Source organism: Lepidochelys kempii, chromosome 7, assembly GCF_965140265.1.
Source record: "Lepidochelys kempii isolate rLepKem1 chromosome 7, rLepKem1.hap2, whole genome shotgun sequence".
Taxonomy (NCBI): domain Eukaryota; kingdom Metazoa; phylum Chordata; order Testudines; family Cheloniidae; genus Lepidochelys; species Lepidochelys kempii.
In genome coordinates, this window is record NC_133262.1 from 31,275,272 (window position 1) to 31,302,909 (window position 27,638).

The 27,638-nt window shown below is 52.4% G+C and overlaps 1 protein-coding gene across 3 annotated transcripts; it reads right to left on the reverse strand.

Moving 5' to 3' along the window:
• Positions 1-2,698: 2,698 nt before the first annotated feature.
• OTUB1 (OTU deubiquitinase, ubiquitin aldehyde binding 1) lies at positions 2,699-27,638 on the reverse strand. Of its 3 annotated transcripts, XM_073351774.1 has the most exons (8): positions 27,540-27,638; positions 22,676-22,737; positions 22,321-22,464; positions 13,145-13,243; positions 12,473-12,591; positions 4,343-4,427; positions 3,835-4,029; positions 2,699-3,069 (listed from the first exon to the last, which is right to left on the reverse strand). In XM_073351774.1, the coding sequence occupies exons 1-8, from the start codon at positions 27,592-27,594 to the stop codon at positions 2,872-2,874; spliced, it is 957 nt and encodes a 318-aa protein (XP_073207875.1). In that variant the 5' UTR covers positions 27,595-27,638; the 3' UTR covers positions 2,699-2,871. The 3 variants fall into 3 exon arrangements, with proteins under 3 accessions (XP_073207875.1, XP_073207876.1, XP_073207877.1); XM_073351775.1 differs by lacking the exon at positions 22,321-22,464; XM_073351776.1 differs by lacking the exons at positions 2,699-3,069; positions 3,835-4,029 and adding an exon at positions 4,037-4,190.

Here is a 27,638-nt window from a genome sequence, read left to right on the forward strand (position 1 = left end):
GGACCAGGACAGCAGCCTGCCCCCCCCCTTCCCCCCAAAGGTGTGCCATGGAGCCTTGCAGCAGGAGCAAGTACAATGTACTTTGTTGCAGGTGGGATTTGGGTGGTCAAAAAAAGATGGTGGGAGTTTGAAGGAAAATGCTAAACTCTTGTCAGTTTACCAAGCGTAGCCAAGACCTATCATGGTGTTACAGTAAAGTAATATACAAACTTTTAGGCCACACCTAACAAAATAATTGTCTGAAACCCATTTCTATGTACACACTGTATTAACAGACTTTTTTTAATAGTACAGGGGAATCTCAGGTTTTGTAGGTGGGAGCAGGATTCAACACAATCATCCCATGCAGGGCTCATGGCACACTAGGTACTAAAAGCAAGGGCTTATAAAGCATGCTCCTCACAGCTTGTGGGCTTCAGCTGAGCCGCTCTTATTCTCTCCCCAGGTCCGGTGTGCAAATCAGGCCCAAGCCACCGGGGCTGAGCAAAAGGCTGAAGCAGCAGAGTGGAGTTCAGGGTCAGCTGCTTCAGAGGCGGGAAAGATCATTCCAATGAGTCACTCAAACCCAGATGGGAAGCTCTCTCCCAGCCCTGCCTGCATCCAGGATGGGATATTTCTGTTGGACAAGCCCCTCCCTAGGGCAAGACTCTGGGGGAGGGAGGAGGGAGCACACTGCATCACAGGGTAGGTTGTTCTGATCTTGAAAATAGTTGTGAGCCTGCCTCCTAAGTTCCAGTGGCCAACTAAACTATGGGGCACAGGGCATATTGCTTGTGTTGGCCAAGCTCACCCCAAACACCAGGGGCCCCTCAGTTTCTCTCCCATGGGCAGCACCTATTCAGCCTAGCAGCTGTACCCTCGTTCTCCCTACCATTGCTTCTTTGTCTGGGAGATGCATCCTTCAGGGTGTTCCTCCCCCTCCTGCAATTAATTGGCTTTGACCATCGAGGCCTATCTCATTCCCTAAAACCACAGAACTGCTGGAATGGGGCCTCCTAAAGGTATTAGCAGACAGAGAGGGCATGGAGGTGACCATATGGCCGAGCACTGGAAATTCCCACCCCTGAGGTGACTGCCTCAATGCAAAGAATGCAGCTGGGAGTCATTTTTACCTGTCTTTCTCCTCCTCCTCTTCCCCACCCCAGGTGAGATGAACTTTGCTTCAGAGCAGCTCAAAGACAAAAGGCCCAGCTTTGGTGTCAGCATGAAGGTACCAGAGCATTTCCCTGCTGCTCAGATGGATCCCTGAGCTGCCAGGAGCAGTTCCACTGCCTGCATGGTGCCAAGGGCTAGTGGGAGCAGGATCTATCTAAAGCGTAGTGTGATATATTATGTATGTTCAGCATGAACTATCATGGATTGCTAAAGTGGCACCTCAGCTTAACAACCACAAGGTTCTTCATGATTGACAAAAGGGTGACTGTTGGTTAGAGGGGCTTCCTCAGCAGGGGGCAGTATTGGAAAAGGGGTAGAGCCTCTAACTATTGGCAGGAGGCAGAGCTCAACTGCACTCATGCCTCCATGGGAAAGCAAGTCTTGCTGGAACCGAGTGGGGCAGCAGCAAGGTGTTCAGCCCCGGGACTGACAAATCAAAGCAATCCTTACTGAAAGGACAACACATGGAAATAACTTGGTAGGAGCCTTACCCCAACATCTTGAGGTCAAGCTTCACTTCTTAGCTGGGCCTGTCTTAAGGCCTTGGTGCATTTCCCTGAGCAAAGGAGCCTTTGCAGTTTTCTAACATACCACTGAATTAAGACAATAAATAGCAAGCCATGCAGTAACTCTCAGGATAGCCTAGCCCCTGACTGTTACCACCTCTGCTGAGTTGTAAACTGACCCAAGCTAAAGCTGTCTTCTTTAATAAAGAAGTCCACCTTGAAACACTGATTCTAATCAGCCTTCCACTGGGGTAATTCAAATGGAGGCAGTGTACTGACATGGGACCACCTCCATAGCAGGTTCTCCACAAAAGGAATCTCCTCTGGCTCACGCAGTCAGATGAGGCTCTGCCATACTGAGCAAGGTGCCTCCACCCGACTTTTTCGAGGCAGGTGCTGACCCACCTCTCCAATGGGCACACCACCACCACACAGGGTGCTTCCTGCCCTGGAGGACACCCTGTCGAAGCCCACAGAGAACTTCTTCAGAATTCTGCCTCTGGGGCAGGGCAGCAAACAGCAGAGGGGGCTGGAGGAGGACAAAAAGAAACGAATACTGAATCGCTCTCCATCCCGGGCACTTACCGACCCAGGCAGATGAAGACGATGATAGCACAGGCAGGCGTCTCCTAACTTCCGAGCATTCTGCTTTGCAACCTCAAGACAGATCTTTCAGGCGGCCTTTTCAGATGCAACACCAACTGACTTCTCAGCCTCGGGGTTCGCTACCGCAAGCTATCAGATGAGAGGCAAAACAATCCAGGCTATGTTCAGAGGACAAGGGTGAACAGCAGCCACAGCTATGTTCAGGGCTGCACCTTTCCACTCAGGTATATGAGGAGCTGGGGGCAATTGCAGCCCAAGGTCCCACAGCAGACTACACAGGACCACAGGCAAAGTCGGGGGGAAGGGGGACACTGGTGCCTGGACAGGCCCAATGGTCTGCTCTAATCCAAGGCGGGTGGGGATAGACAGGCCAGGGGACAATAGCTAACTGCCCCCTTGCAACCTGAACAAATCCACCAGACAAGCGGGGCTCCATTCACCAGCATCCCCTTTAATAAAACACAGACGGGCAAGTGTAACAACGGAAAACAAAGAGAGAGAGCAGCGCGCGAGATTACCATTTACAACCACAGAGACTGCCAGTAGGGAGACGGGGGAGCCACGGGACACCTGTGGGGAGGGAGCAGAGGCAGCTGGCCGGCACCTATTTATACAGGATGTCGTAGTGTCCTGGTCTGTACAGTAGATACACCTTGGGCTCCGAGCCCTCTGGAAAGACGTGGGGGTTAGTGCCTCCACCCTCGCCCCGGTCCATGTACTCCACCAGGATAGACACATTCAGGGCCTGAGCCAGGGCGATGATGTGGATGTGGTCGCTCTCTTTGCACATGGGTTCCACCTCCTGGAAGGAATCAAGTGGGACACGGAGGGTTAGGGAGCCTGCCCTGCCCGACCTGGGGACTTGCCTACGGATGCTACCGACATCCTGCCTCAGGTGGGGCTTGACAGGCCTCCCCTCCTCCAGCAACCTACCTCTGGTTCCTATGCAGATCACAAGTTTGTTGGGTCACAGAGCTCTCCCCGCCTCCTCCTACCTATCGATATGCCAGTTGGCCAGGGCCCCTCGCCCCATTCCGCCCCACAGAGGATCCCCCCAGGGGAATTACCTAGAGATCTAACTGAGATCACAAGTCAGCTGATCTCAGTGACCTCTCTCAATGGACAAGGGACCCCATTCTGGTCCCTCCAGGGAACGAGCTGTGAATCCTACTCAGATCACACATTTATTGGATCTCAACCCCTCTCCCAAGGGCAGGGTAGGCTAGTCTTGTCCTGTACCGTCCCTTCCCATCCTGTCCCCTGCCCCAGGAACCAACTGTGGATGCTACTGAGATCATGAGTCAGCTGGGTTTCAGCACCCCCAACCAATCCTCCTCAGATCACAAGTCGACTGGGTCTCGGCCTTGCTACCCAGAGATCTCCTCGACACAGGGAGAAGTTGGGCTGTAGTTCCCACTCCAAGATGGTTTGGGAGGGACGGGGCACCCCAGTGCAAAATCATGCCATGGATCTTCCACCCCGAAATTCCTCGTGCCCAGTGTGGTGTAAGCATAGGATTTAGAGATGGCGGGGAGAGCAAACTCTGGTTAGACCCTGCTGCCTCTACCTGCTGGCAGAATTCCTTGATGCTGCGGCCTCCCTCGATGAAGTGCTCGAAGAACTTGCTCTCGCGCTGTAGGTAGCCGGAGGTCAGCAGTCTCAGGTACACCACCAGATAGTCAGAGGTGCTCTGATCGTTGAAGGAGGACAGGAGTTCGGAAACCGTGATCTGCTTTTCCACTTGCTCTATCAGGTCCATGAACTGGAGGGGCACGTGAGGGAGGGTGTTAGAGGCAGACCCCTTGCTCCACTGCCCAACCCATGGCTCTCTGAGAGTTAGAATAAACGGGCTGGACTCTGGTCTGTTACAGTGGCATACATGCGCGGTTGAGCTGGTGTCCTCAGCTTGGGGAAACCGAGGGCCTAATTGGAGGGAGGGAAGTGGTTTACATGAAGCTGCCCGGGCAGCCTGTAGGAAATCCAAGAATCAAACTGAGGTCTCACAGGTCCATATCTGCTCTGACCATCCCATCCGATGGCATCTGCTCCCAACCCATGGGGGGAATGTCACTCACCGTGTTATGGAAATCCTCAATCGTGAACTCTGTGAAGCCCTGGGACACCAGGTCCTCCTTGCTTTTGGCAGAGATCTCCTTGAACCTGCATGAGATGAGATGGGGTCAGTATGGGCAGGGGGGAAGGAGGAGGTCATAGAGTTTTTGGCCAGAAGGAACCACCCTATCATCTAGTCAGACCCCCTCAGTCCTCTGTATCACAGGCCACCAACCCCACCTGGCACCCGCATGCTAAATCCAAGCACCAGAATTAGAGCAAAGCATTTTAGCCCAGGGAGAGAACAGGAGAGATTGAGGAGGTGAAACGTGTCATTTAATTTCAGAAAAGGGAACCCACAAAAATGAGGAGATTAGTTAAACAGAAATTAAAGGGGACAGGGCCAAAAGTGAAATCCCTACAACCTGCATGGAAACTTTTTAAAGACACCATAATAGAGGCTCAACTTACATGTATACCCCAAATTAAAAAACATAGTACGAGAACCAAAGAAGTGCCACCATAGCTAAACAACAACATAAAAGAAGCAGTGAGAGGCAAAAGAGCATCCTTTAAAAAGTGGAAGTTAAATCCTACTGAGGAGGATAGAAAGGAGCATAAACTCTGGCAAATGAAGTCTAAAAATATCATTAGGAAAGACAAAAAAGAATTTGAAGAACAGCTAGCCAAAGACTCAACAAGTACTAGCCAAAATAAAAAAGCAGGTACATCAGAAGCAGGAAGCCAACCAATTGGGCCACTGGACGATCGAGATGCTAAAGGAGTATTCAAGGACAACAAGGCCATGGCGGAGAAAGTAAATGAATTCTTGGCATTGGTCTTCAGGGCTGAGGATGTGAGGGAGATTCCCAAATCTGAGCCATTCTTTTTAGATGACAAAACTGAGGAACTGTCCCAGATTGAGGTCTCATTAGAGGAGGTTTTGGAACGAACAAAGAGAAACTAAACAGTAATATGTCACCAGGACCAGATGGCATTCACCCAAGAATTCTGAAGGAACTCAAATGTGAAACTGTAGAACTATCTGTTGTATGTAACCTATCAGCTTGTATAGCAGACGACTGGAGGATAATGTGAGGCCAATTTTTTAAGAAGGCTCCAGTGGTGATCTCGGCAATTACAGGCCGGTAAGCCTGACTTCAGGCAAACTGGTTGAAACTATAGTACAGAACAGAATTGTCAGACACACAGATGAACATGATTTGTTGGGGAAGAGTCAACATGGTTTTTGTAAAGGGAGATCATGACTCACCAATCTACTAGAATTCTTTGAGGGGGCTCAACAAGCCTGTGGACAAGGGGGATTCAGTGAATATAGGGTACTTGAATTTGAGGAAAGCTTTTGACAAGGTCCCTCACCAAAGGCTCCTAAACAAAGGAAGCTGTCATGGGATAAGACGGAAGAGATAACCAGTAACAGGTTAAAAGATAGGAAACAAAGGGTAGGAATAAATGGTCAGTTTTCAGAATGGAGAGAGGTAAACAGTGGTGTCCCCCGGGGTCTGTACTGGGACCAGTCCTATTCAACATATTCATAAATGATCTGGAAAAAGGGGTAAACAGTGAGGTGGCAAAATCTCCAGATGATACAAAACTACTCAAGATAGCTAAGTCCAGAGCAGACTGCGAAGAGTTACTGGGTGACTGGGCAACAAAATGGCAGATGAAATTCAATGTTGATAAATGCAAAGTAATGCAAATTGAAAAACATAATCCCAACTCTACATATAAAATTAGGGGTCTAAATTAGATGTTACCACTCAAGAAAGAGCTCTTGGAATCATTCTGGAGAGTTCTCTCAAAACATCTGCTCAATGTCATCGGTGATCCCTTGAGGTCGAGGAAGGATCTCTTTCACAGGTTTTATTTTCCATGGGTCCTTTGGTGACTGACGAGTCCAATCCTTGAGCCACAGGTTCGCTGGCAGACGTTGCAGGTGGTGTTGGAAGACGGTTGGGCCACAATTGCTGCATGACAGTTGTCTTTCCTTTCTTTCTTTTCTGGCATTTTTCTGCGACCAGGGCAAGGCGATTTTCCTCAAAAGTGGATGTTCCCTCTTTGACAAGTCTTCACCAGTTATCCCTATCCTGGGCTGCTCTCCCCCAGTGTGTGGTGTCAATGTCACATCTCTTGATGTTTATCTTGAGGGTGGTCTTTAAATCAGGGGTTCTCATAATCGGGGTCAGGGCCCCCCAGGGGGTGGCAAGGTTATTTTGCAAGCGGTTAGCCTCCACCCCAAACCCCGCTTTGCCTCTAGCATTTATAGTGGTGTTAAATATATTTTAAAGTGTTTTTAATTTATAAAGGGGGTCGCACTCAGCAGCTTGCTATGTGAAAGGGGTCACCAGTACAAAAGTCTGAGAACCACTGCTTTAAAGTGTTTCTTTTGGCCTCCCTGTTTCCTGTCTCCTTTGGTGAGTTGGACGTACCCCAGCAGTTGTTTTAGTAAGCGTACATGAGGCATCGGCACACAGTGCCTGCTCCACCTCAGCTGATGCTGGATAATCAGGGCCTCAACACTGAAGATGTTGGCCTCTGTGAAGACACTGACATTAGTGCGATGATCCTCATCTTCTGAAGAAAGTGCTGGTGTTCCAGGTGTTTTCTGTAGGTCACCCAAGTCTCGTAGAGGAGAGCTGGGATTACCACTGCTTTACAAACGAGTATAAGTCTAGTATGTGTTCTAATGTTGTGATTGTTGAACACCTGGCGAGACAGTCTGCCAAAGGCTAGGCTGGCACAGTGAATTCTGTGCTGAATGTCAACGTCTATGTCTGCCCTCTCTGAGAGATGGCTGCCAAGACAGGTAAAGCAGTCTACATTTTCCAGTTCTTCTTTGACAATGAAGATCTTCCTTGTTGATGATTGACCGGGGACTGGCTGGTGGAGAACTTTTGTTTTGCCGATGTTCAGAGATAGCCCCAGGCTTTTGTAAGCGTCAGAGAAGCAATTAAGGGCTGTTTGCAGATCCTCCTCTGAGTGTGCAACTACAGCACAATCATCGGCATACTGGAGTTCGGTTATTGTTCCCGATATTAGTTTAGTTCTGGCACAGAGACAAGAAAGGTTGAAGAGTTGCAGTCAGTCTGATACTGGATGCCAATGCCCTTTTGTAGATGGTCTTGGGTTAGTATTTTCATAGCTGCTAAGAAAATGGAGAAAAGGGAGGGTGCTGGTACATAGCCTTGTTTTACGCCAGTTCGGATGACAAAAGGGCTCAAAGACAGAGCCACTGCACAGGATGGAGGCAGTCATCTGGTCGCGGAGGAGTCTTACAATGGTGATAAATTTGCTTGGGCAGCCAAACTTTTTTGTCTCTGTGCCAAACTTTGACATGATTTTCCAGAGCCTCACAGTTGACAGAGTCGAAGGCTTTGGTCAGATTGATAAAGGCCACATACAACTCCTGGTGGTATTCTTGACATTTTTCCTGGATTTGCGTGGCTGTGAAAATCTTGTGAGTGGTATCCCGTGGTGGTCTGAAGCCACACTGGGACTCTGGAAGTACTTCCTCTGCAAGAGGGAGCAGACGATTCAGTAAGATTTTGGCAAGAAGCTTCCCAGCAATGGAGATATTGGTGAAGATAAAAGGCCAATATCCGCCAAACATCGAGAGCGTGGAGTGCATGTTCTCGAGGGGAGGCGTGTGGTTTGGGGTAGAAGGTCAGGAGGTGCACACACCAGTTGACATGGAATGGTGAGGCCACCTTGGGGAGAAATTTGGAATGGAGGCACAGGGAGACCTTGTCCTTGTGGAAGACAGTGAAAGACATCATGGCCACCAGTTCACTAATGCACTATGCGGAGGTAACAGCTACCAAAAAGATCACCTTCATGGAAAGATGGGTATGGGAGCAGGTGGTGAGTGGTTCAAAGGGCGGCTTGGTGAGGGTGAAAAGCAAGAGGTGAAGGTCCCAGGAAGGAGTAGGCTTCTGGACAGCAGGGAAGGCGTTGAGAAGGCTGCGAAGGAAGTAGGAGGTAGTCTGGTGGGTGAAGATGGAAAACCCATCCAAAGACGGAAGGACGGCACTAAGCGTAGCCAGGTGGATGCGGACGGAGGAGTGGGCGAGGCCTTACTGACCGAGAGAAAGGAGGTAATCCAGGACGACGGAAATGGAGATGGTGTGCAGGCGGTGTTGCACCCAGCCAGTAAAATGGTGCCATTTGGTTCGGTAACATGCTCGAGTGGACGGGAATCGGCTATGGATAAGGATGTCGTGGACAGGGAACGAGCATGCATTGTGTATGCGCGAGCCCATCCAGATAGCAGGCCGGGAGATGGAGAGTGCCTGGGTTGGGATGTCGCAGTTGGCTATTCGCTGGTGTAAGGAGATCCGGGAGACAGATCAGAGGACGAGCGGAGAGATGTAGGAGATCCGTGTCCCAGTACTGGTGAAGCCAGGTGGAGGCAATGAGGAGAAGAGTTGCATGGACGTGCCACACCTCGCGCAGGACCTGGGGGAGCAGGGGAATGGGCAGGAACGCATAGCAGAGGTGAGTGATCCAGGACAGGAGGAGGGCATCGCCCCCGGTAGCCTGCGTGAAGACCTTCGTGAACATGTGGGGGGCGGTAGCAATACTGAAGGGGAGGACCCACAACTGATAGTGGGAATGGCCCACCGTGATTTGGAAGAACTTGCAATAAGCGGGGTGGATATCAGTATGGAAGTAGGCGTCCTTCATATTGAGAGCTGCAAACCAGGCTCCACGGGGAAGGGAGGAGAGAACGAGGGGAAGGGTGACCATCCAGAAATGGAATCTGCAGATAAATTTGTTCAAGAGCCGGAAGTCCAGAATAGGGTGACGGCTACCCACTTTCTTTGGCATGAGAAAATAAGGAGAGTAGAAGCCCCAGGCCCGATAGGGATGCAGGACAAGTTCTATGGTGCCCTTCCGCAGGAGGGCATCTGCTCCCTCTCTGAGAAGGTGGCAATGCAAGGAAGTGCCCAGGTGCTACTGGGGTGGACAGCAGGGCAAGAAGGAAAGGAATTCCATAAGGTAGCCCTGGTGGACGATGTCCAGCACCCAGCAGTCGGTGATAATCTGGCCCCAGTTGTGAGCAAAGGAGATGAGGTGACCCGGCAGAGGGAAGGGGGGGGTAGAGGAAGGTTTGCAGGTCTCGAGGAAGGAGTCAGAAGGGTTGCTTGGGAGGACGTTGCGGAAAGGCACATGTGGAAGAAGTAGCTGCAGCAGCAGAGCATGGTCATTGTGAACAGGGCGATGATGGGACGAGTCAGGCAGGCGCTGCGGGTAAGGCTGGTATGTGGAATGGGGACGGGTCAGAAGTTGTTGGCAGTGAGTTGAGGATGGGGTATAAAGGCCCAGCGACCAGAGAGTGGTGTGAGAGTCTTTGAGAGAAAGCAAAGACTCCTCCGTCTTGTCACTGAACAATTTATTGTTTCTCAAATGGAGGGTCCTCCAGGGTGGTCAGAACCTCCTTCGGGAAGCCACTGGACTGGACCCAGGAGTCCCGGCGGGGAACGGCCCTGGATGCCAGGGAGCAGGATGTGGCATCAGCGGCATCAGCCACGGCCTGGAGAGCTACTTTAGCCACCGGCCTGTCCTCGTCCACAAGGTGTTGGAAATCCTGCTGTTTTTCTGGGGGTAGGAAGGCCTGAAAGTCCACCAGCTTAGAGTACAAAAGGAATCGTGCTTGGCCAGATTGGTCTGGTAACTGGCAATACGGAATTCGAGGCCAGCAGAAGAGTAAACCTTGCGGCCCAGCAGGTCCAACTTTTTGGCGGCCTGGTCAGGTGGCATGGAACGGAAATGCTGTTGGTGGGCATGCTCGGTCACAGCTTGTACCACCAGCGAATAGGGGTGGGGGTGGGTGAAGAGAAAGTCCATGTCCTTCACAGGCACAAAGTAGCGGCGCTCTCTCCATTTCGGGGTAGGAGCACAATAGGCCAGGGTGCACCAAGTGGCTTGGGCTGGCTGCATGTGGGCTATGAGAATAGGGAGGGCAGTGCGGGAGGGTCCAGGGGGTTGCAGGATGTCCAAGAATTGGTTTTGTGGATCCTGGACATCTTCGACAGGCAGGTTGAGGGGTGTAGACATGCACTGAAGCAAGTCCTGGTACTGCATGTGATCAGAGCATCGTCAGGGAACAAAGAGGTGCCCATATTGACTGGAGGGGGCGATGGCGCTGCTGGCGTGGAAACGATCAGAGGCTCCTTGTACACAGAGGAAAGAGCAGTGAGCACTGAAGAAGGGCAGTGATGCAGACAGGGCAGCACGCCTGGGTCACGGTAGGAGTTCCATGCAGTCCAGTAGGGCGACACATAGGGGTCACCAGGCATTGGCAGTGCCCATGGGTAGCAGAACCACGGATCAGCTGGCAGAGCAGACAGCTGATGGTACAGTTGGTGCCGGTGTTCTGGGCTGTAAGACCGGGCAGGCGAGAAGGCAGTGTTCGGTTCTGAGGACCACTCAGAGTCCGCAGACGGGTCCAGTAAGGGTGGGGCTGTCAGAGCCAGCAGTGCCAGCAGTATAGGGGGGTGAAGGCCGGGCGATCCGAGAGTTTGTGCAAAGGGTCCGGTGGAGAAAGGCAGAGTGGAACAGCAGGCTGGAGCAGGAGTAGCTCATCCACGGCAGACAGAAAGTGCCTGAAGGACCGGGGCGTGGAGGTGAGCCAGTATATAGCAGCCTGAGTTTAGCCGTCGGTGTAAGAGGGGACAGACAGCCCAATGTGCGTGGGTCCGGGCACGCAAGTTTGGACGATCCTGGTGGGGTAGAAGGAGCCAGAGATGACGGTGACAGATCAGTCACCGGGGCTGGAGGAGGCACTGCTGGGGCGCGGTGCTTGGACTTATGCTCCGTGCGAGACTTCCTCAGAGCAGGAGCGTCCAGATTGGTGCGTGACTTCTCACCCGATCTGGCACAGCTCGGGGAGGCAACACTGCGCTTGGAGACGGTCCCCGTCGGGGAGCTGCCTTTATGCCCATGAGCGTGCTTCTAGTGTGCACGGTGGGCTTTAGCCAAATGGAACAGTGCCACCAGTGCCAGGTAGGAAGGGCCCCAGGACGTCCTGGCCGCTGGATCCGATTGCACATGGGGGCACACAGCCTCCTCCATAAAGAATTTGCGGAAGCGAAGTTTTCTGGTTTCTCAGGTACGAGGTGGGAACGAGCGACAGATGGAGCAGCGGGTGGCGATATGAGTGTCACCAAGACAGCAGAGACAGTGTTGGTTCTCGTCTCTCATGGAGAAGGAGTGCGGGCAGAAAGCACAGTATTTAAAACCAGCTTGCCGGGGCATACTCCCGGGCCAGGAAGAAGCCCCCAGAGGTGAGAAAGTCCAATGGAAACCTAAGTAACTAGCAGCTAACTAATAAACGGACAACAAAGTACTAAGAACTACAGAAAAACTATATACAATTAACAGAGAGCAGTTCTCTTAGCGAGCTATGAACACTGGGGAACAGGGGTTCCGACTCTACCCGTGCGGCAGTGAGAGAGAACTGGAGCGGCGTCGACCCGCACAGCCCCTTAAAGCCTCGGATCTGCCATGCAGTCAACACACTACACACGTGCAGGTCAACGGACCCTACTATGAACAGTTCCGGCTTCAGCACATGCACACGCACGTCTGAAATCCACGTAAGGACCATCACTCAAAGAAGAACTGGGAATTGAACCCAGGAGTGCTGATCCAGTGCCGTAAATAAGATCTGAATAATTAGCATTTGTTTCAAACCCAAAAGCGGTGGAGGATCCTTACGGTCTAAGGAGTGTCCTCGATTTGAGGAAGATGCCATGCAGCCGGAGCTCTGACTTGGCAGGAGTCACACGCTGAGGCCTTTCCAATCACCCAGCCTGCCCTCCAGGATAGAAGCGGCAATACACCCGTGCCAGGCTAATAATCCCCCCTAGCTCTTATATGGCGCTTTTAACTGTCATATCATCATCCCCATTTTACAGATGGGGACACTGAGGCCCAGAGAAGGAAAGGGACTTGCCCAAGGTCACCCTGGAAACCAGCAGCAGAGCTGGGAATAAACCCCAGGTCTCCCTCCTCTTAGCCCAGCACTCTCCCCTTGCTAGGCCGCACGGTCTCCCACTGCCCTCCCACCACACCGACCCCCTTGTTGTGGGGGATGGTGGACTCCGGTCTCCAACAGGGCCCCACCCTACCGTTGCAGTTCCTTGCTGTCCTCCAGTAGGGCCTCCAGATGCGAGAAGCCAAACGCCCGGTAGAAGCAGTTGCCGTCGGGCCGCGTCTTTCGGATGTATGAGTATTTTTTGAGCAGGTCCTGTGCGGGGAGGGGGGGAAGGCAAAATTAGTCTCTCCTAGGGAAAGGGACTGGGAGGTTAGTGGCCGACAGTGCCACATAAATACTAAGCATTATTACACCTCCTGCTCCTGCCAAAGCCTGGTGGGGAAGGCTTAGAATTCAGCGGATGGGGAGCAGACAACTTAGAGAGGGGAGTCTGAGGGACAATGCTAAGGAGGGGCGACTGTGTGGCCAGGGAAGGCCAGGATTTTCAAGGGGTGGTGGTGGTGAACCTAGAGATAAACTGAGGAGCAGCCGGGGGGGGGGGGAGGGGAGGGAGGGAGAGGCCAAGATTGAGGGGCTGGGACGGAGAGCTCGAGGGGAGGCTGGGGGACTATGGAGGGAGAGAGGTCTGGGATTTAGGTGTCAGGGTGAAGCAGGCTGGGGCCTGCAATTAGGAGATGGGGGAGCCAGGAGGAGCACGGGACCTAGGGAGATCAGACAGGGAGACTAAGGAGGAAAGGGCCTGGAATCGAGAGGCTTGGATTGGGGGGGAAGGTCCTAGAGCAGGGAGGGCCTGGCTGGTACCTACCTTGATCTTTTGTTGATAGATGTGATCATCCTCCGCGTACTCCTTGTACAGAACTGACAGCTCCAGTCTGTCCGACACCAGGGGGTTCTGGACGGCAATCTGGAAGGACAACGGGAGGTGCTGTGACACTAGCAGGGGGGAAGCGGTGGCCATGGCTCCCAAACCTCGCTATGGAGGCACCTCGAGCTAACAGACACCCGGGGCCTGCAGAAGGAGACCTGGAGCTGGCTGCAGTGCCTCCTGGGAACTGTAGTCTGGCTACCTCATCCCCCCATCCCCCTCCATAGGCCAGGGGACCTCACTGAACTATATCTACCATGCTCTGCCTTCACCCTCTCGCCAAGCCACTGCCATGCCTCTTGGGAACTGTAGTCCAGGTGGCTCATGCACCTAATTCTCCACTATAACTAGGGCCCTACCGAATTCACAGTCCATTAATTTCATGATTTCAGCTATTTAAATCTGAAATTTTACGTTCAAATGTTGTAAATGTAAGGGTTCACACCCAAAAAGGAGTTGTGCGTGTGTGTGTGTGGGGGGGGGGGGTTGCAAGGTTATTATGGGGGCAGGGGGTTGCAGTACTGCTACCCTTACTTCTGCTCTGCTGCTGCCGGCAGCGCTGCCTTCAGAGCTGGGCAGCTGGAGAGCGGCAGCTGCTGGGCAGGAGCCCAGCTCTGAAGGCAGAACTGCCGCCAGCAGCAGCGCAGAAGTACGGATGGCCTGGTATGGTATTGCCACCCTTACTTCTGCGCTGCCGCCTGCAGAGCTGGGTGCCTGGCCAACAGATGCTGCTCTCCGGCCACTCAGCTCTGAAGGCAGTGCAGAAGTAAGGTTGGCAATACTACACTGCCCCCCAAAATAACCTTGTGACCCCCCCCCGCCACTCCCTTTTGGGTCAGGACCTCCAATTTGAGAAACACTGGTCTCCCCACTGAAATCTGTATAGTATAGGGTAAAAGCACACAAAAGACCAGATTTCATGGGAGGAGAGACCAGATTTCACGGTCTGTGACGCATTTTTCATGGCTGTGAATTTGGTAGGGCCCTATCACCCAGACTTCCTGGTTGACACAGACCTCCCACAAGGGCCCACAGTCCCCCATCTAAGCAAGAGAATGCGACAGCATCACGGTGCGATGGTGCATCACGGGGGACGTAGTCCAGCTGGAAAGCCCAGCCATAGAGGAGAATGGGAGCACAAGGCACCTGAACTCCAACTCCCATGAGGCACTGCAGCAGCATTTCAGAATCAAAACATTTGGACATTCAGGTTGGGATTTTTTCACAGAAAAATCCCCCCCCACACACATTTTTCCCAGGGAAGAGGGAGTTACTTACCTGTCGCTGGAGGTTCTCGGAGATGTGTGGTCCCTATCTGTATTCCACTGAGGGTTACGCATGCGCCACGCGTCCGGAGCCAGAGATTTTGGAAGTAGTTGTGTCTGTTGGTCTGCGTGTGCCCCTTTGCCTCGCACCTCATGGTTTCACCCGAGACGATAAAGGGTGGGGCGGACCAACCGCCTCTCCAGTTCCTTCTGCACCGCAAATCAAACAGGTCCGCAGCAGAGGGGGAAGCAGGATGGGAAGTGGAATACAGATAGGGACCTGTGACAGGGTGCTGGGCAGGAACTCCTGAGCCAGCCCTCTGTCACACCAGCTCCAATTAAGGGAGGTAAATTGGAACTGGCTAGAGAAACCTGCACCTGATTGGCGAATGGGAAACAGCTGCCAGCCTAATTAGCCTGGGGCTACATACAGGCCCAGAGGAAGGAAGCAAGCAGGGAGCCAGAGAGTGGAAGGACAGCGGTAGCCCTTCCCTCCTGGGTGCAGAAGCGGAAAAGTCCGTAAGGCTGGAAACCCAAGCTGTATGTGGTGGGAAGGCGGTGGGAGCACATGCTATAAATAAACTGCACCGTTATTGCTGAGCTCCGGGGTCTCTGAGTGGTTTGTGAATGCAGCAGACAGGAGCAAAGGGGGCCCTGCTACACCCTACTACAGGACCACACCTCTCGAAGAACCCTCAGTTACAGGTAAGTAACCTCCCCTTCTTCTTTGAGTGATGGTCCCTATTGTATTCCACGGAGGGTGATTAACAAGCAGTACCTAATTCAGAAGAGGGTGCAAGGGAGGGGGGGAATGGCTGAACAGAGGACAGCCATGAAGAACAAGGCATCCATCACAGAATTTTGTATTGCGTAATGTACAGCAAAGGTATGTCATCCTCAATGCCACGTGGCCACCCTAAATATGTCTGAAAGCAGTACGTCATGAAGGGCAGCCACAGTCGATGCTGGAGCTCTTGCAGAATGGGCTCTCACCCCGAAGAGTGGGAGGCAGTCCCGATAACAGAGAGTAATGTACCCTGAAATCCACTGTGTGGAGATCGCCTGCCCCTTAAGTCTTTCAGCTATTGCAACAGTCTGGGGACTTCCGGAATGGTCTCGTCCTCGGCAGGTAATAGGCCGGGGCCTCGCGGACATCGAGTGAGCACAGGCACTGTTCCTCTGCTGAGGCGTATGGCTTCGGAAAGAAAGCAGGTAAGTGTATGGGTTGGTTGAGATGAAAGTAGGATACAACTTTTGGCAGAAACTTGGGATGCAGACGCACGGAAACTTTGTCCTTACGGAACGTGGTGAAAGGGGGTCTGCCATCATAGCCCCAGTGCGCCTATCCTTCTCGCAGAAGGAATAGCTACCAGGAAGATGACCTTCATGGAAAGGAGGGACAGGGAGCAGGAAGCTAGTGGTTCGAAGGGTGACTTCATTAATGTTGAGCGAACAAGGTTGAGGTCCCATTGGGGAGCGATAAGTTGAATGGGTGGGAAGATTCTGAGGAGGCCCTTCCAAAACATGGCAGTCAATGGATGTGTATATATGGACTGCCCTTCCACAGTAGGGTGGAAGCCACTGACAACTGCTATGTGGATCTTAATGGAATTGAGTAGGCAAAGCGCTTCCACTTGGCCTGATAGAAACGCCCTGTCGACTCCTTCCTTCTGCTCAAAGGGATGTCTTGTACTGCCGACAAACATTCCCATTCTAGCAAAGATGCCTACCCAAAAATTAAGCTCTGAGGTGAAACATCTTCAGAACAGGATGCCTGATCCTGCCGCCGTTCTGTGAATGCAGTTCTGGGAAAGCTGGGAGGAGAAACGGAGGACGAGCTGACATGTGGAGGAGCTGTGGAAACCAGAGCTGGCGTGGCCAGAACAGGGCCATCTGAATAACCATTGCCTTCTCCCGCCTGATAACGTGGAGGACTCATGGCAGGAGTGTTAGAAGGGGAAACGCGCAAGTTATCTGGTCTGACCAGCAGAGGACAAGGTCATCACTCTGGGAATGGGCGCCAAGCCTCCCCCCATCCCCTGGAGCAGTACATGGTGCACTTGGTGTTGGCATGGAAGACAAAGAGATCCATGGTCAGAATCCCACATTGGCTGAAAATCATAGAATCGTAGGACTGGAAGGGACCTCAAGAGGTCATCTAGTCCAGTGCCCTGCACGCAAGGCAGGACTAAGTATTATCTAGACCAGTGCTTCTCACGCTATCTGATGTGGAGGACCGGCAATTTTTTTTTCCAATGTGCGCACAGACTGGCAGCCGATGGCTCGCGGACTGGCACCAGTCCGCGGACCACCACTTTGAGTAGCACTGATCTAGACCATCCCTGACAGGTGTTTGTCTAATCTGCTCTTAAAAATCTCCAATGACAGAGATTCCACAACTTCCCTAGGCAATTTATTCCAGTGCTTAACCATCCTGGCAGTTAGGAAGTTTTTCCTAATGTCCAACCTTATCTGCCCTTGCTGCAATTAAAGCCCATTGCTTGTTGTCCAAACCTCAAAGATTAAGGAGAACAATTTTTCTCCGTCCTCCTTGTAACAACCTTTAATGTACTTGAAAATATTTATGTCCCCTCTCAGTCTTCTCTTCTCCAGACTTAACCAACCCAATTTTTTCAATCTTCCCTCATAGGTCATGTTTTCTAGACCTGTAATAATTTTTGTCGCTCTTCTCTGGACTCTCTCCAATTTGTCCACATCCTTCCTGAAATGTGGTGCCCAGAACTGGACACAATACTCCAGCTGAGGCCATATCAGTGCAGAGTAGAGAGGAAGAATTACTTCTCAAGTCTTGTTTACAACACTCCTGCTAATACATCCCAGAATGATGTTTGCTTTTTTTGCAACATATTACACTGCTGACTCCTGTTTAACTTGTGAACCACTACAGCTCCCAGATCCCTTTCTGCAGTACTTCTTCGTAGGCAGCCATTTCCCATTTTGTAGGTGTGCAACTGATTGTTCCTTCCAAAGTGGAGTACTTTGCATTTGTCCTTACTGAATTACATTCTATTTACTTCAGATCATTTCTCCAGTTTGTCCAGATCATTTTGAATTTTAATCCTATTCTCTAAAGCACTTGCAACCCCTCCCAGCTTGGTATCACCCACAAACTTTATAAATGTACTCTCTATGCCGTTATCTAAATCATTGATGAAGATATTGAACAGAATCGGACCCAGAACTGATCCCTGTGGAACCCCACTCGATATGCCCTTCCAGTCAGAACGTTGTTGACCACAGTGTCGTGAAGCTCCCATTTGTGATCGGCCATAAATGTCCTGCTGAGAGAGTCTGCAATCATGTTCTGAGCCCCTGGAAGATAGGCTGCCGACAATAGGATCTTGTGGGCAATGTACCAATCCCATAAACAAACCGCTTCTGCAGAGAGTGTAGTCGACCTCATGACCTCTTGCTTGTTGATGTAATAAATAATGGTGATGTTGTCGGATATGATGAGAACACAATGGAAGTAAATGGATGGAAGAAATGCGCGACACACTTACCGTAATGCCCGAAGCGCCATGATGTTGATGTGTATTCTGGATTCCCAAGGGGTCTAGGTCCCTTGCATCATGTGCTCCCCGACGTGGGCACCCCCTCCGGAGAGTTATGCGTCCATGATGATTGTCATGTCCAACGAAGATGAGAGGAATGGCATCCCAGCGCAGACCTGTCTCAGGTACATCCACCACTGGAACAAGGAGAGCACCTTGGGAGGCACTAATACCACGGACTTTCTGTTGTATTCTGTCGGCGACTAGATTTTTTGGAGCCACAGCTGAAGTCAGCTAAATCGGAGGTGAGCCAAGGCGGTGATGTATGTGCAGGCTGCCACGTGGCCAAGGAGGGATAGGCAAGTCCTGACAGAACAGAAGGACCATTGACTACTTGGGTGATGAGTTCCTGTAGGGTCTGGAACCTGTCCACGGTAAGTAGGCTTGTGCCGAGACTGAGTCGATGGAGCCCCTATGAAATGCAGGGATTGCCTGGGAACCAAAGTTGGTTTTTCGACATTTACGCTTACCCCCCAGGGAAGAAAGTAGTCCGAGTGTGACGAAGTGGGACTGTTCTTAATGTTTCCTCTTAATACTGTAGGTGTGCCTCAGTTTCCCCTACGCATTTATTAAGTCTCTAGGTGGTGGGATAAGGGGGTGTAATTGTTGCAGAGCAAAGGGCCAGTGTATATAAATGGCCGACACTCTGTCTCTTGGCAACTGATGGCCTGGGCCCTTCACCCCTGCAAGGTTATAGCTAAAGATTGGAGAACAAAGGAATCAGATGACCTCCTGGCCCGGGAAAGGGACAAAGCCCAGAGGAGGAGGGGGTGGAGGGTGAGTCAGTTGGGGGCTGGCTGGGGATGTGGAGTGAAGTGCAGACTGGCTCACTGCCCCCCAAAATGGACCTGGCTGAGGGGTCCTGTTCTCTGTACCTACAAGCTCTGTTTTAGACTGTGTTCCTGTCATCTAATAAATCTTCTGTTTTACTGGCTGGCTGAGAGTCACGTCTGACTGCGAAGTTGGGGTGCAGGACCCTCTGGCTTCCCCAGGACCCCGCCTGGGCGGACTCACTGTGGGAAGCGCATGAAGTGGCAGAGGATGCTGAATGCTCCGAGGTCAGACCCAGGAAGGTAGAAGCCGTGTGAGCTTTTTGCCCTGCAGACAGTCTGCTCACAGAGAGGAGACTTCACCAGAGTCCTGACTGGCTTCGTAAGGAGCAGTTCCACAGCATTGCCCGAGAACTCCGTGACACCGAGTAACATGGAGGTTGAGGTTCAACCCTCGTCCCTGGATCGCGCTGCTACCAGCCAGTTATCGAAACAGGGAAATATAAGGACCTCGTGACACCAGTGGTGGGCCACTATGACAGAGAGAATTTTGGTGAAGACCTGTGAAGCAGTGGTGAGTCCAAACGGTAGGACTCCGTATTGGAAGTGTTAAGGGCCTACTGTGAATATCGAGAATCTCCCCATCTATGCAAAAATAGGTGCCCTGCATAACGAGAGCCATAAACCACATGCCTCTTTCTACAGATGATATGATGGCTGCTAAGGTGACCATACGGAACTTTGGCTTGCATATAAAGCAATTATGACGTCGGAGGTCCAGGATTGGTCTCCACCAATCTCGGGTACTAGAAAATAAGTGGAATAGAACCCGGTACCCTGATAGTCCGGAGGAACATGCTCTATCACTCCCCTTTGAAGTAGGGAGTTGACCTCTAGAGCGAGGATGCTGTAATGAGAGTGGTCCCTGAGGAGGGGCCAAGTCGGGGGTGAGGTAGTGTCATGAACTCAATCTTATAGCCATGTTGAATGACATCCAGGACGCACTTGTCCATTATTGTCGCACTGGTAAAAAATGTCCACCCAGCAGAAAAGGAAGGCAAGTGGCTGGACCTTATGGGTCACAAGGTCTTCTTGTGGGCTAGCCTCCAATTTCAGATCTTGAACTACCAGGCCTTATTGGCCAAATATGACTTTCTCAACTGAAAATAAAGTCCTTGAATTTACTGTAGTTGCCACCCAGAAGGGCCAGCCACTTGCCTGCCTTGTCCACCAGGGGGGCGCATGAGTGCTGCTGCCTGGCCTGCTCAATTGCCACTTGGATCCTGAGGGAATTGGGTGGGGGTGAGAGAACAGAAACTCAGACCCCTTAGCTGGCACCCTTGAGGGTAGGAGCATCAGTGTCTGGGGTATGCCAAATGGTATGAGCCAGCTGAAGAATGGTATCATTGATTGGTAGAGCAACCCTGGTCTGTACCGAGACCTGAATGTCGGTACCGAGGCCTGAAGGCTGTCCCGAAGCTGATGCTGTTTGTCCTATACTTCCCTCCAGTGGTATATGAAGAATCTGTGTAGGAGGTCCTGGAACTGGTGAAAATCATCTGGGGGTCGGGGGGAGCCAAGGTCACTGTTGTGTCTGGAGAAGACGACAGAAATCGTTCCTGTTCCGGCGGTACCAGACTGAACGGCTCATCCTCCAAAACCAGTTCCAAACATCTGCTCAAGGATGCCCAAAGCAGGGATGGGGTGAATCCTCTCTTGCTGAATGGGAAGGCTCTGAAGGTGGATATTGAGGCCAGGGTCCCCAGTATGGCCAAAGGATGGATCCAGCAGATGCTGCTGAGGGCCTCATGACGCGGGATATCAGTGGTTTCTCTGCTGGGGTAGAGGAGGGTACTGCCACTAAGTTGGTAGACCCTTAGGGTACTTGTAGCGGTGTTAGGAGATGGACAGCCCCTGCACTCCACCCAAATCCTCCAACAAGGAAAACTCAGATCCTGGTTCGAATGCCGGTAACATCGGAACCGGTGGAACCATGTAAGCTGTAGGGGAACGGGTGGAAGCACAACTCAACTGAGATACGTCCTGGGTTGGAGATCGTACCTCCATAGGCTCAGACTGTAAAGGAAGGTGTGGAGACCTCATTTCTTCCAGAGCAAAGAGTTCATGAGGCCCAGGCACTGTCTCCAATCTCCCCGGTGTTAATGGCATGCGCTCCGCATCCGGAACTGGAGCTGGAGCAGAGGACTGTTTCGAAATTGATGGTTCTGTTGACTTAGAGGTGGCTGATTTGGAAGGTGTGCACAGTAACTGGCGGATCCACCAGTCTGTGAGATTTCTTGTCATGCTTGTGAGCCTTCGAATGCACCACTTCTCCGTGGCTGGAACTCGTGGAAGGCGCATTGCCCTTCTTGGGGCTGGAACAAGACTGACTGCCATGCTTATGCGCATGCTTTCTTGCCAACTAGGCTCCGGCATGGGGTCCGTAGTACTGGTACTGGCAGAACCGGACTCAATCTCTGCAGTTGGAGGCGCACCCCTGGGTTTCTCAGGATGATGTATGGGGCCGGGGAGGTTCCCTGGCCTGGATCCGACTGCGGCCTCATGGCAACTTCCATGATGTGCTTCTTGAGGCAGAGAGCCTGGCCTTCTTGGGTATGGCCTGGGAAGGACAGGCAGATACTGCACCTGGATGAAACGTGGGCTTCTCCCAAGCATCAGACCAGCACTGGTGCTCATCGCTGACCAAGAACAAACGTGGGCAGGAGACGCAGATCTTGAACCCTGGAGTCTTTGGCATAATCCAGTACCCGGATGTGGGTGCTGGATTGGGTGGGAGGGACTGGTAACAGATTCCCCAAAGACTCTTATATCCTAAGAATTACTACTAAATGCTAAACTGCAGTAAAAAAAAGAAAGACTAAAACTATGTACAATTCAAATCCTTTTTATTTTTAAGTGTGTCAGACACAAGAGGACACTAGTAGCTCTGACTTGGACCATGCGGCGGTGAGGAGGAACTGGAGACGCGGTCGGTCTGCCCTGCCCTTTGTCACCTTGGACGAAGCCATGAGGCAAGGTGAGGGCGCATGTGCAGAACTACAGACACGAATACTTTCAAGACCTCTGGGCGCACGACGCAAGCGTAAACCCGCCCCGGACTACAGCAGGAACCATCACTCAAAGAAGCAGCTGCTGCTTTTTGCAGAAAAATCTGCTGTAAGAACCCTGATTCTTTTTGGAAGAGCATTTTGATGGAAAATTTTCAACCAGTCCTCATGAGCCCCTCATACCATTACACAGTGCCCCCATGTTGCCTAGCACCCTTGGACCAGGAGCCCCAACACTGCCTCCTTTAGCCCCCAGGGGACCACCCCCCAGCCTGCCTCTTCCTCCCACCTCTGCCCCTGGAGGCCCTGACACACACACTCCCAGCACCATCTATTCCCACGCCACACCAAGCCTAAGTCCACCTCAAGAGTCTCAACCACCCCCTACTGCCCTCCCCTAGATAGGATCCCAGGCCCCAGGAGTCCTGACATCCGTACCCATGCTCCCAGTTTGCTGTTGAGCCAAAGGATGGAGCTGGGGTGAAGGACGGCTGCGTCCTCATAGATTAGCGGTGGGAGCAGTTTGCCCTCAGCTGAGCGGCTGCAGGTTAGGGGGAACATGACTGAGGCTACATGCAGCCCCTGTGGGAGAGATTTGAGGGGTTAGCACAGGGAGGGCAGCGGCCAGGTACCAAAACCCCAACATCCCAGAGGCTGGAGATGGAAAGTGAAACTATCAGAAACTGTGAAGGGAGAGCAAGGACACAAAGGCCCCACTGAGATCCACTCGCTGACCCATCTCGGATCTGGCAGACTACTTTTCCCTGCACCCAAAGACCCTCTGAAGCCTCACCTCCTGCTGGATGCGATCCTGCTGAGCCATGATGGCTTCATCGTATGCCAAACAGTTAACTCCTGGAAGAGAAAAAGAGATGGAATTAGATGCTTATCCCACGCCAGCTGCACCCCCGCCAGTTCAGACCCCCGTGGGCTCCAGTCTCAAATGTCACCCCCCACACCTTAGGGGTCACCATCCTGCCATAAAGATGAGTTCCCCAAGGTTCAGTCTCAATTGACCTTTGCTCCCATCACCCTTCCCCCATGCTGCAATGCCAACACTGCCCGAGACAGAACTCCATCCGCACAGCTGGAGGGGGAAGACTAGTCCTTCGGGTCAGGTCACTGGGCTGAGACTCAGGAGATGTGGATTCAGTTTCTGGCTCCATCATAGCATTTGAGCGAGTTCTTTCATCTCTGTGGGCCTCCAGCTTCCCCCTCTGCAAAATGGGCTAATGAGCCTTCCTCTGCTATTTAGGCTGTGAGCTCTTTGGGGACTCTCTCTCTTGCTAGATGTCTGTGCAGCAGCCAGCATGATGGTTCCCTGATCTCAGTCAGGGGAGGTGGGAGGGGTCCTGTCTAGCTCCCGGCCCAGTAGGTCCTCCTCCCTCAGTATTGGTTAGGGAAGCCGGCACAGCGCCTGGCTCAATGGAGTCCCCGATCTAGGTCAGAGATCAATTTGTGCATCGTATTGCCAAAATGAGCCATTTCCCTTCTAGGGTTAATTTTCGAGTTCGGCCAGCAAATATTCTCCCGGGAGAAGGTAGAGCAAACGGAATAACCCCAACACAAGGAAGACAACGCTGACCCGGAAGCTGAGACACCAAACAGGGCTTGCTTTACAGATTCCTTCTGTAACACAGATACTCTTCTTGTTCAGTAAGAAGTGTAGCTGTAACTAATCAATGCATCTTCTGTGTGCAGCTCCAGCCAGTGGCCTCGGCAGAGGTCAGAATTGGTCTTTTTAAGCTCAACTCATTACAGGCACAAGTAGCTCTTTAGCAGACAGAAACTGAAGCTATTGTTTGTAAATACCATTAGGCAAATCCATGATGCTTTTGCTACAACATGCATTGCAGATATTAAGGCGGCACCGTCAGCTTCTAAATGGCCACACTTCTGTCCACAAAAGTTGGCACAACTAGCAGCTAAGATTTGCGGGTCTTGTTGATGCAGAAAAGTTGTGTTGCTTTAACTAAAGGAATTGATTTTTAACCGTCCCAGGGATTAAGCATTGTCACAAACTCCCCAGCCAAGCGATGGATTCTCCATCTCAACACCGGTGGCCTTTCTGAAAGAGGCTTGAGTCAGCTATAAGCAAATGGGCTAAATACAGGGGGAAGCGGGTGAAATGCCCGGGCCTGTTCTATACAGCTCAGACTAGAGGATCTCATGGTCCCTTCGGGCCTTGCACTCTATGAATCACTAACTACACCGGTATAGCTAGAGCAGCACAACCGCTAGTGTGGATGCAGTTATACCCACTATACAGGTGCTTTACACTTTATTCCTGGACAGAGGACTGGAGGGACCTCTTGGGTCATGGCCTCCAGGCCCTGCTAGCGCAGGCAGCCCCATCTGAAACGTATCCAGCTCCATCTTCAAACTAGTTGGGGTGTTTGCTCCCCACTGCTCCTATGGGGAGGCCGTTCCAGAACCTTCCTCCTCTGATGGGCGGAAACCTTCTTCCCATTGCCAGCCCCCATCGATTCCTGGCCAGTTAACCCCATCTGCTCTTGTGCCAACACTGTCCTTTAGCTTCAGTAGTTCTTCTCCCTCCCAGGGGTTAACCCCCCGGTGCATTCATGGAGTACAAACAGATCCTCCCTCAGCCTTCGTTTGGTCAGGTTAAACAACGGAACTGTAAAAATCACAGAAATTGCAGGGGGATTTGAGAGCAAAGCTGGATTAGAGCCCCTGGGCCTCAAGCAAATGATCCCCTGTCCTAGCCTGAAAATCTATGAATAATAAACCACAACAGTGTGATAGCTGAAATTATATCAACTCATTGAGCCACATACTTAGCTTGTGTAAATGGCCCTAGCTCAGCACAAGTCCCTAGAGCTATAGGTGGGGATCTGGCCCATTGAAACCACTCTCCCGTCCTCCCTCTACAATCTCCTCTATATCCAGCGACATGAAATCACCCCTCTTTTATGGGGAAACCAAGGAGTAATAATTTTGAGCAAGGCTTAGAACCCAGGAGTCCTACTGAGCTTCACCTCAAACAAATCTCCCAAAGACGACTAACTTTCGGGTGTAAACAGCCTCCTGTTTATCACTGCTACCCGTCTGCCATTCAGTGCTGTCTGGCTTAGTTCAAAGACAGAGACGAGCTTTGCCAGCTCTGCAGGAAGATGAGAAAGCAATTTGGGCCCGTTCCATTGCATACATCACTGGTAAACGGGAGTCCCCAAGTCTGACTCCCAGCCCAACGGCATGCATCCCTGCTAATGCAGTACAGATCCCCTCTCTTGCTCTGCAGAGGCCACATAACACAAGGTGGAAAGAACCACATGGGGTGCACATGTCCCCATTTTCCTCAGCCTACTGAGGAAGAACCGGGATACCCCACAACAAGAGTCTTCCCCAGAGCAGATCCAGACGGACCACAGCCCTATTTATCAACAGAACCATCTGGATAAGAGTCCAGAACTTTTCTTGTTGACGTGAACCGGAACTGACTCTACTGGGGACATCGCAACCAAAATAGCCTTTATTCTGCATCACAAACAGAATTTAAACTGTGTTTATCGGTAATACTCCAGGGGCAGGGACTGTTCTTAAAGGGGACAAAGCAGATTGGGAAGCTACTGGAGAGGGAGGGAGTCTGTTTTCTTCACTCCAAGCCACCCCAGATGCCCCTCATTATGCAGAGCCATCGCTTTTTCTAACAGTCCCCCTGCCACCTTCAAACAAACAATTAAGACATTATTTATTGCTTTCAGTTAGGGATGGCCCAAGCAAGGTTTTAAGTGAAACCATCTGGGATGCTTGATGGGAGTGGGGGGATGTGGGGTGCTGGATTTTGAGGAGGGAGGGGGTAATCAGAGGGTATTGGGAGCTGAGTTAAGGGAAGGACATGCTGATGGGAGCTTTAGGACTCCCTTGCAACAGGTGATTTGGTTTGGAGGTTCTTCCCCCCACATCAGGTTTCCTAATCCTCACCACATAGCAGTAAGAGACGTGTGACCAAGTGGAGGGAATGTCCTCAGGGGCCCAGAGTGGGATCCTGCCTCACAGGGAAGTCAGGGCTGGGGTGGGCACAGATCCTGCTGATGGGGTGTGGGGCAGGTTGATGTGGACTGCACATAGGTCAGAGTGTGGGGGCTAGGTCTCTAGGCCTCAGGGAACAGATGGTGGGAATCCTGTCCCCCATAGGGTGGTGGTGGGGATGCAGATCATGTCTCTCAGAGAGGTGCTGCAGGGGTTGGGGTGCATACAGCCAGTGAATGAGCAGAGTAGGATGTATATTAAAGTGTAACGAGTGGGGTGGGGATTCTCATTGCCAGAGCTGGGGAGGAATGTGTCTCCAGGGCCCCTGCTGATGGAGGAGCAGGGTAGGGCAGGCTATAGCATGCACTGCAGCAAGACTGGGGAATCCTGTATCACATGGGCAACCTCATCTCTAGGCCTGAGGGAACAGATGGGGCTGGATCCTGCTCCCAGGGATGCTGTGGGTACGATGGGCTGATTGCTACCATTGCAGGAGCTGGGCAGAATGGGTTGGTGCATATTGGGAAGGGGGCATTAGGCCTCAGGACACTTTGTGGAGAGTCCTGTCTTTGGGGTGCAAGGGACTCCCTGTATACTTGGAAGAGGAGGGAGTTGGAAGTAAAGGGGTGACCTTTTCCCTGGGGATTATGTGGGGGGGCAAGTAGGTATGGGGGGGAAGAGGAGTTTCCCATTCCTGCTGGTTGTGGATGGGGACAGAGAGCAGCTTCCAGGAGACAGGGAGAAGGAGGCAGATCCTGTGCGTGTGGGGGGAGTGGTCTGAGATTTGGAATGAAGGGAGGCCTTTCCTGGAGAGGAAGGGGATCACGGCCCCAGGGGATGGGGGGAGGCAGATCCTGTGTGCATGTGAGGGTTGTGAGACTTAGGGTAAGGGGAGGAGTTTTCTGTGGTGAGACCTGTGGGGTGCAGCTCCTAAGAGGAGGCAGGTGTGTGATTTGGAGCAGGACAATCCTCTCCCACAGGGGGAAAGCATGTGTGGGATTTGGGGAAGAAACCATTTCCCTGAGGTTTGGGGTGAGGGGAGGAGCTCCCTGTGGGGGGAGGCAGGTCCTGGCCCTTGGGGGAAGGTTGGGGGGGGGTGATTCCTGTGGAAGAGGAGGGGAAGTGGGCAGATGAGCGAGTCTGGGGAAGGGACCTTTTCTCTGAAGTCTGGGGGAGCCAGTTCTGGGAAGGGGTGCTCTGGGGGGGGGGGGGGGAAGGAAGGAGTTTCCTATGGGGGATGCTAGCAAGGGAGGGAAGCAGAGCCAGGATCTGGGGGGCAGAAAAGGAGTTTCCTGTAGGGAGCTGGGCTCCAGGGGAGAGAAACCTGCCCTGGATTCGGGACGAACCTTATCTCTGCGGTCGGGGGCCTGGGGGAGGAACCTTTGCCTGGGGAGGGGAAGCCAGGCCTGGGGGAGAGGTAGAGCTGGGGCTCCTGTCTCTCTAAAGGGGTCCCCGCACCACCCTGTCCCTCCCTCTGTTATAGGGGCAAGGACGCATTCGGGCGGGGCGCTCCGGGGGCCCCTGTCCCTCGCCGCGGGGGGTGGCAGGGCCTTGCCTCGGGCTGCGGGTACTGCCGGGTCCAGGGGGTCCATCTCTCTCCGGGGGCCCGCCCCTCCCCCCTCAGTACCTTATGGGGGCTCCCCGGCCGCCCCTCCCCCCATTACCATCCGTGTCCCCCCCCAGCGGCTCCGGCTTCTGCAGAGGCTCCTCCGCCGCCATCTTTGAGCTGCAGCCCGCACCTAGCAAGCGCTTCCGGGGCACAT

Coding starts and splice junctions, on each gene's coding strand:
- OTUB1 (XM_073351774.1), bottom strand. CDS start 27,594: ATGGCGGCGGAGGAGCCTCTGCAGAAGCCGGAGCCGCTGGGGGGGGAC. Junction 22,738..27,539: donor GCTGGGGGGGGACACGGATG/GTAATGGGGGGA, acceptor TTTCTCTTCCAG/GAGTTAACTGTTTGGCATAC. Junction 4,030..4,342: donor TTGAGGATTTCCATAACACG/GTGAGTGACATT, acceptor GTGCCCCTCCAG/TTCATGGACCTGATAGAGCA.